This window comes from Triturus cristatus, chromosome 7 (genome assembly GCF_964204655.1).
Source record: "Triturus cristatus chromosome 7, aTriCri1.1, whole genome shotgun sequence".
Lineage (NCBI taxonomy): Eukaryota > Metazoa > Chordata > Amphibia > Caudata > Salamandridae > Triturus > Triturus cristatus.
In genome coordinates this window covers 1,440,979,219-1,440,995,255 of record NC_140590.1, presented here as the reverse complement: position 1 = coordinate 1,440,995,255, position 16,037 = coordinate 1,440,979,219, and the positions used below count along the sequence as shown (strand labels likewise).

At 47.0% G+C, this 16,037-nt stretch overlaps 1 protein-coding gene across 6 annotated transcripts in view; it reads right to left on the bottom strand.

Moving 5' to 3' along the window:
- The window catches only part of EPB41L1 (erythrocyte membrane protein band 4.1 like 1), a 595,815-nt gene that overhangs the window by 140,753 nt on the left and 439,025 nt on the right, over positions 1–16,037 (bottom strand). For all 6 annotated transcript variants that reach the window (XM_085619170.1, XM_085619173.1, XM_085619172.1 and 3 more), the window contains 3 exons: positions 7,511–7,553; positions 4,629–4,704; positions 277–495 (listed from right to left, as the gene is read on the bottom strand). In XM_085619170.1, coding sequence (XP_085475296.1) covers positions 277–495; positions 4,629–4,704; positions 7,511–7,553 — 338 coding nt within the window. The remainder of the gene's footprint in view (positions 1–276; positions 496–4,628; positions 4,705–7,510; positions 7,554–16,037) is intronic.

The following is a 16,037-nucleotide window of genomic DNA, read 5'->3' as shown; positions in this document are numbered from 1 at the left end:
CAGCAAAGTGATAATCAGAAGTCGGATTCCCAAAAATAGTGGACACATTTTCACATTTTCCAAATGTTGTGACCAACAGATAAATTAATATACTTGGATTTAGCTATGTATTAGACTAGGTTGACCTGCATATTGTATGAATCTCCTGCTCTCTCTCATTCTGTCTTTGTGCTCAGTGTTGTGTTGGGTAGCTATTCCAAGGAGACTCATCAAAGTGCCATACTTTGTACATTCCTTTGATGAGCATGACATGGGAGAGTGTTGTGATCCTCTCACCTGTAGGTCCTGTGAAGCTCCATGATTCGGTCCTCAAGATCTTTGGTTTGGTTGGGTGCAAATCGTAGTTCGCTGATGTAGTTGCTAGCGTGCTCCTCTGGGTCATAGTCCCCAAGCTCTGCCTGAACCGCGTATGAACCAAGCAGTGCATGTGTGACAAAGGAGCAGGGTAGGCGCCCGCTGATGATGTCGGATCTAAGCTGCAGACAGAGGTAATACCTAAAGTTGCGCCAGGAACAACAAAGAAAAAAAGAAGAAACCACATTTTATTATTATTATTAGTAGTAGTAGTATTATTATCATTATTATTACTGTTGTTGTTATTATTATTATTGTATAATAATAACAACAGTAATAATAATGATGATTATAATAATGATAATGTTATTATTAGTGCAAATAACTTGTAGAATTCCGCAAAATTTGATTTACAAATAGATGGGGCTGATAAGAGAACCATAAAGGGGGTCTGGGAGTAACCCTTTGATGCACATCACATTGCGGCTGATGTCCAGGTGTAAACACTGGGCAATCCCATGAATTAGGTTGTGGACAATCAGCTTCGGAATCATGCCTGTGTGACAGACCTCGTTCATCAAGAAAGATGAAAAGGAGAAGTGCCCACTTCCAAAGAAGTAGAACCCCAACATAAAACTTAAAAGACCCAGACCCTAAATTACATTTGGTATCTGGAAAAGGCAGCGGCGGCCAGCATGGCTCACGGGTGGGTGCGGGGACAAGGTTCGCGACGGGGAGCAGCGGGAGGAGGGTGGTGTCGCGGGTGGTGTCACGCCGGGGGGGCAAAGTAATAAAAATAAAAATTCTAAACTTACCTCGAGGCCAGGTCCCGCATCTTCTAAGCTCCTGCTCTCCTGCCTTCGACAGGAAGCAGGCCAATGCAGCGTTGTGATTGGTCTGAGCTATGAAGGGGTGGGCATGTTCTCCATGCAGGCTGTAATGCAGCCTGGATTAAGAACAGGGAAGTGCGCATGACTGTTTGGGCGGCCCGAGAGGGACGACCAAAAATCATTGCGCACTTTGGAGTGGGCAAACCACTCCTCCCCTGCCCTGCTCGGAGAGCAGAGCAGCCCCGCCCACCCACTGCATAGCAGCAGGACACGTCAGGAAGCATAAAATGATAATAGCTTAGAGTTATTAGAATTTTATATGGCGGAAGAGCGGCCCCTGGGAAAAGGACTATAAGAAGGGGAGGTTGAGTCCCCAAAAATGTGTCATCTGCCAAGCAGCCAGACAGTCTGTGTGACAAGGGGAAGCTCTGCAAGACTTCTGACTGTGACCAGGAATGGGGGCAAAGGCCTTCTAGTCTCCCTGCTGGGTGAGTGGACATAACCCAGGACAACAATATCACCTGCCTTACAGCCTGGAGCACCATTGCCTGCCAGCTTGCCAAGACCAGTGTGCCCTATGAGGGAGAGGAGAGAGTTGGAGGGAGTGAGGTCCAGTGTTGAGCCCTGTAGGAGGATTTCCTGAGCAAAGTGTGAGACTGTGCACTGATTGGGCTGTTACCCATGTGCAGTATCGGCTCTGCGATCTTTGTATGCCAGGAGAGGAGCCATGTTGTTTTGAGTCTTATCGGAAGCACTTGGCTGAAAGCATCAAGCAGGACCGCTGTCCTTAGGTGACCCCGTATGCCAGATGGGGCCATGGGTGAAGTGAGTTTTGGCCAGGTGTGCAGAACCTGGGACTGCCAAGATCTGCAACCAGGATGCCAGGAGAGGCTGCAGTAGTGAGTGTGATCTCTTATGGATAGTCTATGCCCTGATTGTGAGTACAACTGCAACCCCGTATGTCAGGAGGGGCTGCCGGTACCGCTTTGGCCAACAGTTCGGGCCATCAACCTGGATTTAAGAACTACTGTGACCAGTGGGTTGGGCCCACACGCTGTGATCTGCTCTTGCTGGCAAAGTTCCTGAGGTTCACACTGCTGAGGATCCCTCCCATCACCACCAATCCCCTTTCCCCGTTAGGAGGAAGAGCAACTTACCTCTTTTTGGCTGCAGAGCGGGAGCAGCTCCAATCACTGCAAACCACCCGGCAGCACCGCTTAACAGGAAGAGCCTGTGCTGCTGGGTGCTGCTTCACCTGTCGTGAGCGGCCCGACTTCACCAGATCCAGATTTGGGGGCTGGGCCAGCTTTAGCGCTGGTGGCGCCCAGTGCGACAATGGGAGTTGGCGCCCCCAATGACCACCTCCTCCACAAATTCTCTCAGTAGCACCCTTTACCAGTGACTAAGTCTCCATAACCACTCTCTCTCAGATGCATTGAATTCGATATATAGCGCTACTCATACCAGTAAAGTATGTCAGAGCACTTTGCATCACACACACTACACAGACAATCAATCATACTTGATTGTAAATCAGTGTATAGGAAATGTTACATAATCCAAAGGACAAAAAGTGTAGGAGTAAAATGTCATCCATACGGGTAGGCAATATAGTTTAGGAGTGTTTGGTGTGGAAGAGCACAAACTCAGAGTTGAAAAAGAAACAGCATAGTTGGGAGTTTTCTTTAATAATAAGAATCCATTTCTACCCAAATTAACCCTTTTTGCAACATTAATCAATGTTCTTTACTTTGCAGAGTGTATGCAGTTCTATGGTGAAAGTTAAATAATACCTCACTATTCTATATTAGAACGTTAAGTTATAAATTGCAAGTAACAAAAGGATGGCTCTTTTAAAAGCAGTAACCTGCTGATCTATTTACATTAAATGCACTCTGTAATCTACTTGGTACACGTCCTTTGCAGTAGGCATATTAACCCCCTGTGCTATCTTCACATTAGTAAAAAAACTCAACTACACAAAACTCTGATCTCTCTGTCCAGGAAGAACATTAATCACAGGTGTTACCTTGACATTTTTGTGAGGCCCCGTAATTGCAGGAGGAAAGGAACGTGGCAGCAGGTGCTTTAAAAGCATAATAAAGTTGCAAACACGACGCTCCCAGGAAGCCAGCACCCGGTGTGATGGCACCGGTCGCACCGCCCTAGAGCAGGCCCTGTTTTGGGACACCAGAGGAGAGGACACTCGATGCACCATTGAACACAGCCATACTGCACGAGTGGGTAAGACTGAAACTGGGTCTTTGGGGTCCCGGGGGACTTGCTGCTAATGGTGCTGTGTCACCATACACACCTTCGACTAAGTTCCTAAAAGGCCAGAAGGGAGTGCTCTTACAGCTTAATAGTTTGCATTTCCTGATGTGGCCACCAGTGAGTGGGGATTAACTGTAGACACGTTACTCAGAGGAGGGTGGGACTGCTAGAGCCCTGACCTCGAGGGGAATGCGGTGTTGCTTCTGAATGTTGTATTCGCTTGTATTTGCAGAATTATAAATAAAATGTTACTTTTCTTATAAAAGCAAGTACTAGGGTGGACACTTATTTATTGTTCATACTGTTTGCATTTTTAGTTAAGAGTCGTGTTCACTGTATCTACACTCCCCCGCCCCTCCCCCGACAGAACCTTGACTACTTCACCACAGCTACCACTGAGAGTCAAGTGCAGAATTGGTACTTGGCCCAGTTGTTTGGGATCCATAGTAGGCCAGACCCCAGGACATCAGGAGTAAAAGGCCTCAACCGCTACGGTTGGGCCAGAAGCCCCCTGAAAGGGGTTCTGACAGTTACAGTTTTAAATGTCAAAAAAATCTTCCTTGATTCTCGTATACAATGGTTGGAATCCATCCTGATTGTATTTAATTTCATAAGTGTACTTTTATATGTTCGTAGTGATTTAATATTTTTCTGCTTTTGTTGATTTGCTTCCTAAGCTATTCTATTTCAAGTTAACCCCTTCTGTGCCACACCCTTTCCCCCTCCTGTGCCGGGCGTTGCATTAGTGGGTGGGGTTCATGACGAGATAGTCTCGTCATGGGCACAGCGCGACCGTGCTCCATGACGAGACTATCTCGTCATGGGCACAGAAGAGGTTAAAGAAGCAATTAGCAAGAAATATCCCTTTCTTAATCACCTTTAGAATGAACTTCGAAAGTCAATATATCATATCTATTTTTCATCTCCAGTTTTAAGGGTCAGGAAGTATTCAGGACTGATGTGCAAATAACTCAATCATGCACATTGATTTGTTGGCTAACCTAATACAGACCCCATGAGCCTCCTTCCCACTGTTCATTTTCATGTATGCTTTGGCAAACCCCTGAAAGGACTTTTACCTTTAGCATTTTTCACTGAGAGGGATTCTTACACTGGTAAAGTACAGAATCTTGCTGTACAGCTTCTTATAGTTTCAGATATCTTAATGTTTTTCTCTTAAAAAGTGAGAGCTGTCAGGCCTGCTGAAAAGCTGGCAGTGCCACACCTCACCTGGTAATATCTTCTGTCAGCTGGGAAGGGTCCGGAGGGTAAAATTTCACGGTAAAGCCAAAAATCCAGGAAGCACCTGAGAAAATTAAATAGGAAAGGATGAAAATGTGAAAGACCAAAGCAGAAAAGCTCTAGACAAAATGAGAGGAAGGAGAAAGGAAACAGAAGATGAGCAGCGAAAGTGGAGGTGCAAATGGTAGTTGTGGAGAGAGAGACATGGAAAGACAGATTGCCACAAAAACAAAGGCTTCACAGACAGATGGGGAAACATGAAAACACACATACCCTCCTGGTCAGAAAGTTTACTAAGCCTGCACCACCATAGGTTAACAGTGGTGAGTACAAAACGCATGAAGAGCAATGGCTAGAGATGGTGAATAAGCTGCATATACGACGTATAAGAGAGGATTCAAACTTGTGTACTCTGCAGTTGGCAGAGTGGAACAGCCTACACAATATGTCACATAATTGCATAATCCAGACATCAAGGATTAGAGAGCCCTTTGCATTAAATCTGTTAATATAGACCTCTCTATGTCGTAGATTAGAAATGGCACAAACCCGCTTATGTCACCAGTTGGGAGGGGTAATTCAAAACCTGACTGGGTTTGATAACTATTCATTGCAGTGCTTCCACATGCCACTAGATGGTGTAAATGCCTTCTGTGAATAACAAAAGTAGTAAGTTTAGGATTTTATCTCAGATTAGTTCTGTGAATCGGCCCCTTAGTTTGAAAATAACCTGCCTTGAAGACACTACACCAGGCCCCATATTTGTCCCAGAGCCTGGCATAAATGGACGTTGCATGTTAATGCTTAGCAGCAAAGATGACATCAACAACCTCATGTGGTAGACTGAACTCAGTCAACTGCATGGTGCTCGACCTCCATGCACAGAGGTGTAGATTTGCAAGTTTCGGTGCAGATGCTGCTGTGACAGAAGGTCCTCCTGAGTTGTAGCCTGATTGGGGGACGGATCCTCATGCCAAGAATTCGAGGCACCATATTCTTTTCTTTTATGCTGGAGCCACATTCGGGTGAGGGGTGGGGGGTGACGTAGGGAATGAACAGGTGAAATCCTGGATCACCAGGCTCTCTGAAGTAGGATGGTGGGCAAGGACGTCAGGGTTGCTAGGTGCCGGTATGTGGAGTCCGCCCACCTGCCTATTCATTGGCAGAGAAAACCAATACTTATACCAAGTGACCATGAACAGGATAAAGGGCTCAAGTGAAGAAGGCCCAGGTTCCAAAACTTCTGTAAGGACATTTGTCTTAACTTCAAAATAAGGCAGCCGTAGGTCCAGGACATCAGCAGCATGTTGATTCACCACAGCCAAGAAAGCACTCTCCTTCAATTGGGGCACAAGAGGTAAACTTAACTGTGTTTCTGGGGAAGTTTCAAGCCTACTGGCCTCCTCTAAGTCCATGTAGAAACTGTCTTCATCATAGTGAGGAGGTAAATTATCCCTATCACCACAATTGTCAAGACCGGGTTAGAATCAGAGCCAAGTAGACAATGGGGTATTTGGGTATGCCTCCATGGTAATGGAGGCAGAGGATCAGACTGCGTAAGGAGACTGGGTGTGTCACAGCAGCTTCAGAGCATGACCTTAGATGGGGTTGAGACAAAGTTGGCATGGTGTCACACAGTAGAGTCGGCACTAGATCTGTCTAAGGTCCTGGGACCAAAGTCGATGGGGAAGGGCCCAGCACACGTCTTGGAGCTGGAATGGAAATCTGCACCAGATTGTGTGTGGAATCTGAGATCGGTTTCAGGGGCTCAGATGGCACAGAGGGCCAATCCACTGGCAGTAACTTGACTGAAGGCCCCTATGGACCCTTTGGGGCCCACAGGCGCTCCACAGGGAGCGAAAGAGTACCAAATATGCACAGCATGGCCTCCTTAAAGGCCTCGACCTGCAGTAGCATCACCAATGTCCTGAGGAATTCGTGGCTCATCAGGACCACCTACGGAATTGGTTCCTCAATCAAGGATCGGGAGCAAGAATGAGCTGCAAATTGATGCCCACAGGACTTCTCTTTAAGTAAAGTGTGGCAGAATTCCACTAAGACTATGAATTTGACTTACAGGAAGACTTGGTCTGAAAAGATGACCTCCTATGGGAGCTGCCTTGGGATCACATTGGCGAACTGGACTTTAATCTAGAGTGGGAATTATGTGACATCTGTGACTTCTTCCTGTACTTGATGATATACGGCTTTACTTCACAGTGTCTGATCGTTTTGGGGTACATGAGAGAGCATGCATCCCATGACTTGGATTCATGCCTCTAGCCCAAACACAAAAGGCACACCTCGTTATGACCTGCATCTGCAGCCACGGCATAGTTTGAAACTGGTAGTTCTGTTGGGGCCATTTCCCTTGCACACCACCTTCAGTATTTGGGAGTTGTTGAAAGACCAACTAAAATGGAAGTGGTGCTCTCGATCTAAATTTGAAGGTGCAGTAAGAAAAGAACTGATGGCTCTGCCCGTCACTTCTGGGCGGAGTCAAGCCAAGGTGGATGCGCATGGGGCTACCTAGAGGCAAGCAGGAGCACGGCAATGAAAGTTTCCAAATCCAGTCTAGTGACTGGAGAATATTCTAAATGGAGAGAAATCTGCGGTTAGAAATGCCAATCAGAATATGTTTAGGTAAGGCAGGGTACAAAGCCTACTTACTCCACATGTCAAGCACAGTGTGAAGTTTGTTATCCTACATGATAATGATCTCAGAAAAAAAAGTGGATTAAAAAGCCTGTATACACCAAAGTAGATGCTTCACAGGGGCTGCGTGCTCTGGTGGTAAGAGTGGGTATGACAACCATTGAATTATCATGCAGAGAGAAAGAGAGAGCATTTAAGAAGCATACACCACTTACTTCTTATCTGCTTCTTGATTTCTTTAGAGGGATCCAGCCAATTCTGAAAAAAAGAAGAAACATCTCCAGTAGTTCATAAAAACACGTATTCAGTTAATAGATCATGCTACATTAAATATTTCGTATGTAGCCTACATTGTTTAAATTTCCTCTTCCCTATCTGATGCTGATGACACTAATGTCTATTAGTTTTTAAAGAACCAAAGAGTCATGGATCACTCTATTGCTTCTGTCATCACTGAAAGCAGCCACCTATGACGACAATCCTCTGATCTACAATCATAAGAAAACCTCTGCATTGCACCTCATTTAATGTCTCCTTCACCAATACCTCTTTCACATCATTTTCTCTTAAATTGGAGAAACACTGCCTTTCTAGAAACAAATTTTAGCCCAGAACCCTTGGTAGTTAAAATACGTCACCCATATTGTTTGCCAACGGGTTTGACAGGGCAATGGTGATGCAAGCGCAGATTTACATAGGCAGACACAATCTCTTCAGTCCTGCCAAGCAGATACAACAAAACACAAACAGCCCATTTCAGCAGATTGTTGATGCCCTCTGCATACCTCACTTCGCAGCCACCTTCCAAACTGTCCATAATCAGACACTCACACCATCCTCCTGAGGCATGCAGGCATTGAAGACTAAGCCCTAAAATGTACCTAATCTAATCCTTCGTGATTGCACCAGTGCATGGGCAGCCATACATGTCATCTGTGAATTTTCCCCAGACCCCAATATTTCTCATGGAACTCTCAATCTGTTCATGGAGCCGGGACCAGTGAGAGCTCTTTTCGACAACCACCAACTTCACATCCACCTCTTTGCTGATGATGCCAGACTCTTCCTTAAGGTATCATCAACTTATGATGTGGGTTTCCCAAACATCCAATCCAAGTCTTCTTCATATGAAGCTCAAAGCCACCTCCCATCCACTGATCTAGTGTGCCATCTCTCTTTCAAAACAATAATTGCTGAGAGAAAACCTCTGGTGCCAGATCTCCCTAGGGTTCATTGTTAAACACTACAAGCCAAACGCCAAGTCCCATTCAAACCTTGGTCTTATTTCAACTAGCCAGAGTCTTACTCGCTAATCTGCCTCAGCCAAATAACTCTTCCATTGTGCTGCACATATCTTCAAACTTTAGCATAAGTTAGAACACATCATTTGATGTCTATTCACGGATTCCACAGCAAGCTCCAATAATTCTGAAGCGATGTTTCCTCACATATGTACAAAGCATGAATGGCAAAATTATCAGTATGTGTGTGTGACTCACTCAATCCAGTGGCAAACACAACAGAAAAAACTCTCAATCAACAAGAATGATATAGAAGAGACCCTGAGAAAAAACATTCTCTGTCTATGCTCCAGTACTGTGGATAAGCATGCCCACCCAAATCAGACTGACCACCTCAACCCCAATTCAGGAAAGAGCTCAAGATTCAGCTGTTCAGGAATTATGTGACCAGAAACCACACAGCACTGAGACTTCACTCACGAGACTTCATTTACCTTCATCTGTCAGTCGCCTCTCTATACTCCATGTCACAGACTACTGTCTACCGCATCAAATAGCTTTTGTACATGATGTGCAAATTACCTACCAGCATCAGAGCATTTGAAATATTACCCTACCACTATATACTCAGAGCCTCAATACCCCAGTAAAAAGAAATTTGTATAATAGAGCAGAAGATGAAAACTAATTACATGGCAATAAAAGACGTGTCCTTAATTAAAAATAAGTTGTGATGAGCCTAAGTACTGTACAACCTTTTCAGCCTTGCACTGCCACACAGATGTGTGACATTTTACAGTTCCATTGCCACAAGTAACCTGTTTCAGCATGCTACAGGTTGTCACTGTAACTCAATTTCCAATGGGACATCTGAATGGCAGCCTCACTGCATGGCGACTTTCTCTGCATCCACTATGAAGACTTTTATGGGCCTGTGAATGTCCTTAAGGGTAGGAATTTAGTAGCAGTGGCAGCTCCTGCACTATGGCAGAGGAGCGTCACCCCACTGCTCAAACGGGAAAATAATATGATAATAATCTAACGTTATTATTATTTTATTCTTTACTATTGCAGTCAGTGGTGGGGCGAGGCTGGCCAGAGCAAGGGGAGGATTGGTTTGCACTCACTAAGGGGCATATGTATCAAAACCTTTTCCCGTTCGCAAACGGGCCGATTCTCAGAATCGGCCCGCTTGCGAACGAGAAAAGGTCTTTTGTGATGTATCATCCCAAAAGGGCATCGCAAATTAGAGAATCGCAAAATTTACGATTCTCTATTTTGCGATTGCATTTAAGGAATCGCAAATTGAGATTCCTTAAATGCAATGTATGAAGCCTAGAAAAAGTGCAATTTGGCCGTAAGGAATCGCAAATTACCACCAACTTCAAGTTGGTGGTAATTTGGGATTTCTTTGAAAAATTCACTTTTTGGAATTGTTCTAAGTCCCATGTGACGCACAGACATGCCCTTAGGGCATGTATGTGTGCCACATGTGCACACATACATATTTCAGGGGTGCAACAGGGTGTCCTTTTGACACCCTGGCACCCTTGAAATTGCATTCTCATTTTGCGATTCTCAAATTGTGAATCGCAAAATGAGAATGCCTTCCCATTCATTCCTATGAGTCTCCTAGCCCATAGGAATGAATGAGAAGGTATTCCTTAATTGCGATTAGCAATTTGCTAATCGCAATTAAGGAATGCCAAGGAATCGCAAAACATTTGCAAATTTTTTATTACATCCCGTTTTGCGGTTCTCAAATAGCGATTCCCTAAAATTCGCTATTTGAGAATCGCAAAAACGGAATTTGATACATATGCCCCCAAGTGCTCATGACTGTTTGGCCGGCCCTCTTAGTTCTAATCTAATGTTTCAAAGATTGGGATGGAATTACTAAGATTTTCACTGCTATTTTCCTGGAGTATGAACTTGAACTGTGCTGCTTACTTTCTCTTTATGACGGCTAAGTTTCAGTTTTGTCTTCATTTCGTTTTCTTTATTTCCTTGGTATTAGTCTTGGTTAGTATTTCTAACTTATGCAGGAATTATTGACCTGGCTTCTGTTTTTCAGCCTGGCTTTCCTGCCCCTAAGGTGGCTGAGTGACTCATTTGCTCACTGCTCATACTGTCAGATGCCCTGGTCAGTTCAGTTATGAAATAGAACGATCAAACCTCCATCCTTCTGAGGTTGATTCAAATGTACTCTGCTCAAGGTGGTCATCCCAGCTCTCCTACCCTTTTCGCATAGTAAAGATTTAAAGGGGCACTCAACCATCCGTTTCATTGGCCTCTGAATGCTGCCCTGGATCCCTTCCAGGGTGGGTGTTTAGACTGGGTGTATACCGTTAACTTTGAATCACAGTTCGGCTAGCTATGTGATTAGGTGGTTACAGAGGGCTAGGGTTTATTGCAGCCGTGGCCATGGAGTTTCTTATCGTTAGCTGCTGGTGGGTAAACATCAGTACTCAATTCACTGGTATAATAGTTATATTTTGTGTTTCCTTAAAGGATCATGGACTCTGTTCCTTATGGATTACTTCTCTAGGAAGTGCCTAGGCATTTCCCTATAAATTACATCACCTGACCAATGAAGTGGGACTTAGAGGTAACACCCTGATTAATTAGCAGATTCATTCAATACTCCAGTTCCTGCTTGTCCTGGTGGATGTACCAATCACTCTCCTTGCCTTCCAGCTCTACGCTGGGTCTCCCCCACTGTACTGTAATGGAGCATTTCAAAAGCACTTGAAAGCCTATCAAGAACTCAAATCACATTCTGATGGTTGGCAATATGGCTACTGAGGACCCAATTCACAAAAGTAAACTTAGACCGGAAGTCTAAGGGACTGATTAACAAAGGGCCTCCGTACTCATTGCGGAGGACCCATAGTCATGGCAGGACCTCGGCAATGGTTAATTGCAATTACAGAGGCCAAGATGGCCGCCGAGACAGATGCTTTGCAATGAGCTCCGTGCCGGATTCATCCAAAATTGCAGCACTGAAACAGCCCTGCTGCAAGTGATTGATGATGTGTTGCATATACTCGACTCCGGGGAATCCTGCCTTCTGATTCTTCTTGACCTCTCTGCAGCCTTTGACACTGTTAATCACAGCACCCTCCTCAACACTCTTCAACAGAGAATGGGATTGGATGGCACAGTGCTTAAATGGATTGCCTCTTTCCTCTCAGACAGATCCCAAATGATTAGGATAGCGAACAGTCTTTCATCTCCATTGGCTGTAGGTCAAGGTGTCCCTCAAGGCTCTATCCTGGCACCCACTCTGTTTAATCTCTACCTGGAACCATTAGGGAACCTCCTAAGCAAATCTGGGATCCATTACCATCTTTAAGCGGATGACACTCAAATCTACCTCAAGGTGTCTTCCGCACACGATCTCTCTTTACTCGACTCTACTCTCAACTCCATCCACAACTGGATGTTAGCTCACCAACTCATTCTAAATCCCGCCAAAACTGAATTCCTCCTCCTTTCGACTTCTCTCTCACCTCCTCCTGTTCAATCGTGGATGGATCAGCTGAACCTGCTCAACAACAAACCCATCATTGTCGACAGCGATAAATCTCTAGGTGTCATTCTTGACAAAAGACTCAACTTAATCTCCCACATCAACTCTATTGCCAAGAACGCACGGTACCAGTTGCGCCTTCTATGGGGGATCCGTCAGTTCTTCCTGGAGAATGACTTAAAAACCTTGGTACAATCGCTGGTTCTCTCAAGACTGGATTATTGCATTTCTCTTCTGACGGGCCTACCCAAATCCCACCTCTCCCCTCTCAAATCCATCCTCCATTCAGCAGCTCGCTTCATTTCAGGGTCTAAACGAACCGACCACATCACTCCTATCCTGTCCTCTCTTCGATGGCTTCCGATTGAGGCAAGATCTATTTACAAAACTGCCTGCATCACACACAAAGCCTTGCACACGTCCTCCCCTCGTTACCTGGCAAATAAATTGAAATTGTCCGGAGACTCTCGACCCTCTCGTAATGCAGAAAAGCTTCTGCTTGAGCCCCCCGTCTTCAAAAGGGAAAGATCGATGGCGCAATCCTTCTCAGGCAATGCGGTGAGAATATGGAACTCACTTCCCCCATTGCTCCGTGCCACCTCCTCTACCCGGATCTTCAAAGCTGAACTCAAAACTCTTCTCTTCCAAAGACACTTTCAGAACTAATACTTTCATACTCCGGCCCCTCTTGGAAATTCGCTCTTCATTGTAAATCTGTATTTTTTCCTGTGCATCCCTCACCCCTGCATGCTGTGTTGGATTTTGTGTTTGTGTATCCTTTATTCTCAGGCCCCTCTTGGAAGTTCGCTCTTCGTTGTAAATTTGTAATTTTTCCTGTACATTTCTCACACCTGTGTGCTGTGTTGGATTTTGTGTTTGTGTACCCTTCATTTTTAGTCTGTGTAATGTTATATTATGTACCACTTTTCTCTTGTAACGTAACTAGCTCTATTGTACAGTGCTCTGACACCTTTGGGTAATGTCCGCGCTTTATAAAAATGCACTAAATAATTTAAATAAATAAATAAATACAAAAATACCTTCTGGACCCAGGGTGCCAGCAGAATTTGCCCGCAGACAGTCGGTGGCCAGCCCAAGTCTAACGGAGCCCCAAAAGAATACTCTGTGGGGCCCGTTGCGGATGGTAGAAGTAGCGAGGCCTGCGTAGCCGGGTACTCACAGAGAGGGCTTGCGGCCGATCGGAATGGTGGAATGCCCTAGTGACCAACAGACACTACAGAAGCCCGCAATCAAGTTGAGAGACATTAAAAGGCTAGCAGCGACGGGGTGCCCAATAAGCAGACCAGGGCCCGATGAGATTGAAGCAGCGATTCTGGAGCGTGCGGCCCTGCTGGTGGCTGGGCGGCCTGAGTGCTGCGGGCCGCATAGCAGACCTGCCCCACCGATGCCAGGGCCAAGGGCTGCAGAGATGGGCCTAATCCGGGGCCTCGGAAGATGGGAGGAAGGAGCCCAGAATGGCGTGGGCAGAGCAAGGCCCAGAGTAAGCTGAGAGCATTGGCGGGAGGCCCTGAGCACAGACGAGGGAGCGAGGAGGCCGCAGCCTGCAGAACCCTAGGAGGAGCAGCGCTGAGGAATCGAAGGTGACGGAGTGCCTGGTGTGCGGTGTGGGGCTCCATGGATGCGGCGGCGAGCGGTATTGTGGCAGGAGATCTAGCTGGGGACAGGGTGGCTCTGGTACTGTTGCCCCCCGGAGTGGTCGGATACCCACTGCTGGTAGACGAAGCAACAACGCGCCCCTGATCGGAGGCCCTAATCAGAAACGACAGAGGTCTCTGGGGCAGCGGACAACAGTGTGGGCCTCTCTGGGACTGGCTCCATCGGAGTGAGGATAGAGGCACCAAAGAGGTAACGGAGGGGCCCCCTGATGCAACCCCAGTGACTGTGCTGGCCTGGGTGTCGAGAAGAGGGAGCATCACAACAGGCAGGAACCATGGCGGGTGGCACGCAAAGCTGTCTAGATTCACCAGGGATTCACCCGCCGGGCGGCACATAAGAACTAAGGGGGCTGGCCATTAGGAGGGCAGAACGGCAGCCCTTGCACCCTCTCCCTGTCCCCTTACTCACTCCGGAAGAATAGAGTGAAGTGGCACTGCGGCGCACCCCTTCCCCCCCCCCGGGCTCCCTACGGACCAGATCTTGAGATCACACCATAACAAACGTATGGGTGAGACAGCAGAGACAGCAGGAGGGCCAAAGACCCACAATCACCTGAGACACTGAGCCCTCTCTCCACAGGTGGACATGCGGGCCGGATCACCCCCCTCGGGGCCCTCTGGGAAAACTGCGGCAGTGGCAGCAGGCAAGGATCTCTGGGGTGACTGTTCGTGGAAGATCATCAGGCCCGACACCACAACACAGGGGTTGCGGGCTGCCCTCTGCCCACGTGCATTAATCTTTAACAACAACAGTAGGCAAGTCCAACATGAAAACCCTGCGAGTTGAAGGTTGGAAGAGAAATTAATTCAGTGACGCAAGAATAGGGAAAGACAGGCCACAGAGAGGAGTCCAACAAACCAAAATAGACCAATTCACAGGGCAGAACCCAACGATACGCTCAGAGCCTCCGGGGGTGTACACGGCCGCAACTATGGGCCCCGCGGGTGAGCCCTCAGACACCCAGATTCTCGCTGCTATAAAGGCCTCCAGCTATTGGTTCAGGCCAAGATAGAGGCAGTATCACTAGATGTGGTCCTGCCCGAGTCGACCCACGAGCGGTGGCGAAAAGGTCCCTAGCCACTGACCAAAAGGTATCGACGTTGGAGACAGATGTATCCTCTCTAAAAGCAACTCTAACAGATTTAACAGTGAAAACAACCATGCTGGAGCGCAGGATTGAAGATGCAGAGGGTCGCTCCCGCAGATGTAACCTACATTTTGTGGGCTTCTCGGAGGGAGCGGAGGGCTCTAAACCTGAACTGTTTCTGGAAAATTGGATCAAAACAACACTGCCCAAGACGCCCCTTTCCCCCCTGCTTTGTGACAGAGCGGGTGCACCAGGAGCTGGGGCCCCCTCCCCAATTGGGAGCTGCACCTCGCACTCTCATTGCTAAGACTCTCATTAATAGAGACCGCGATCACATCCTTCGAGAGGCCAGGCATAGGGATGATCTGACCTTTGAGAACCACATCATCATATCTTTTCTGACAACACATGCATTGTCCAGCAACAAAGGATGTCCTTCGAGGCAGAAACTTAGGGCACTGAATCTGCAGTATATGTTGCTATGCCACACAAAACTATAAGTCAAAACTAAAAGTTATTCACAAGGAAAAAGCCCACTACTTCACAACTCCTGAGGCAGCCGGGGACTGGTTTGAGGTGAGGGGAGACCACCGGATACCAGCTCCAATGTGCTCATCAGACTCCCATCAGAGCCTTGGGCACTGGCAAAGCCTCAGAAGCACGGAACAAACAAACCTCACAGGCCACCCAAAGAGTGGTGTTGCGACGAGATGGCTCCCTGGACCTGGAACACACCGGCTCCAACAGTGAGGGCCGTCAGACGGCCCAAGTAAGTCAATCACTGCTTCAGGTGGAGCACGAGGAAGCCAGAGCCCTGGTGGAGGTGGTGACAGCAGCCAGTTAGGAAGCCAGTGCTGGGAACATAGTGGAAGATACCCCCAAACCACCAACACTTGAACCCACCACATGGATCAGAGGCCTCATGTTTCCCAGCTTGAGCTTCATAGCACTCCAGGGACGGCCTGGTGAATGGGATAAAGAAGTAGAACAAACATAAAGAAGAAACCCCTCAGAAACTCCCCTAATATTCGCCAAGGACGGATTTGAAATGCCTCATGGCACCCCATTGGATCGCCCCTCTCTCTCCTATCTGTTCCTCCACAGAGTCTTCCCTTTCAGCCCTGCACTACAGGCAGCCAACTCAGATGCCTCAACCCCTACTCCTCTTCCCCTATTCTCTTTGTCTCCAACTCTTCTCCTATTCC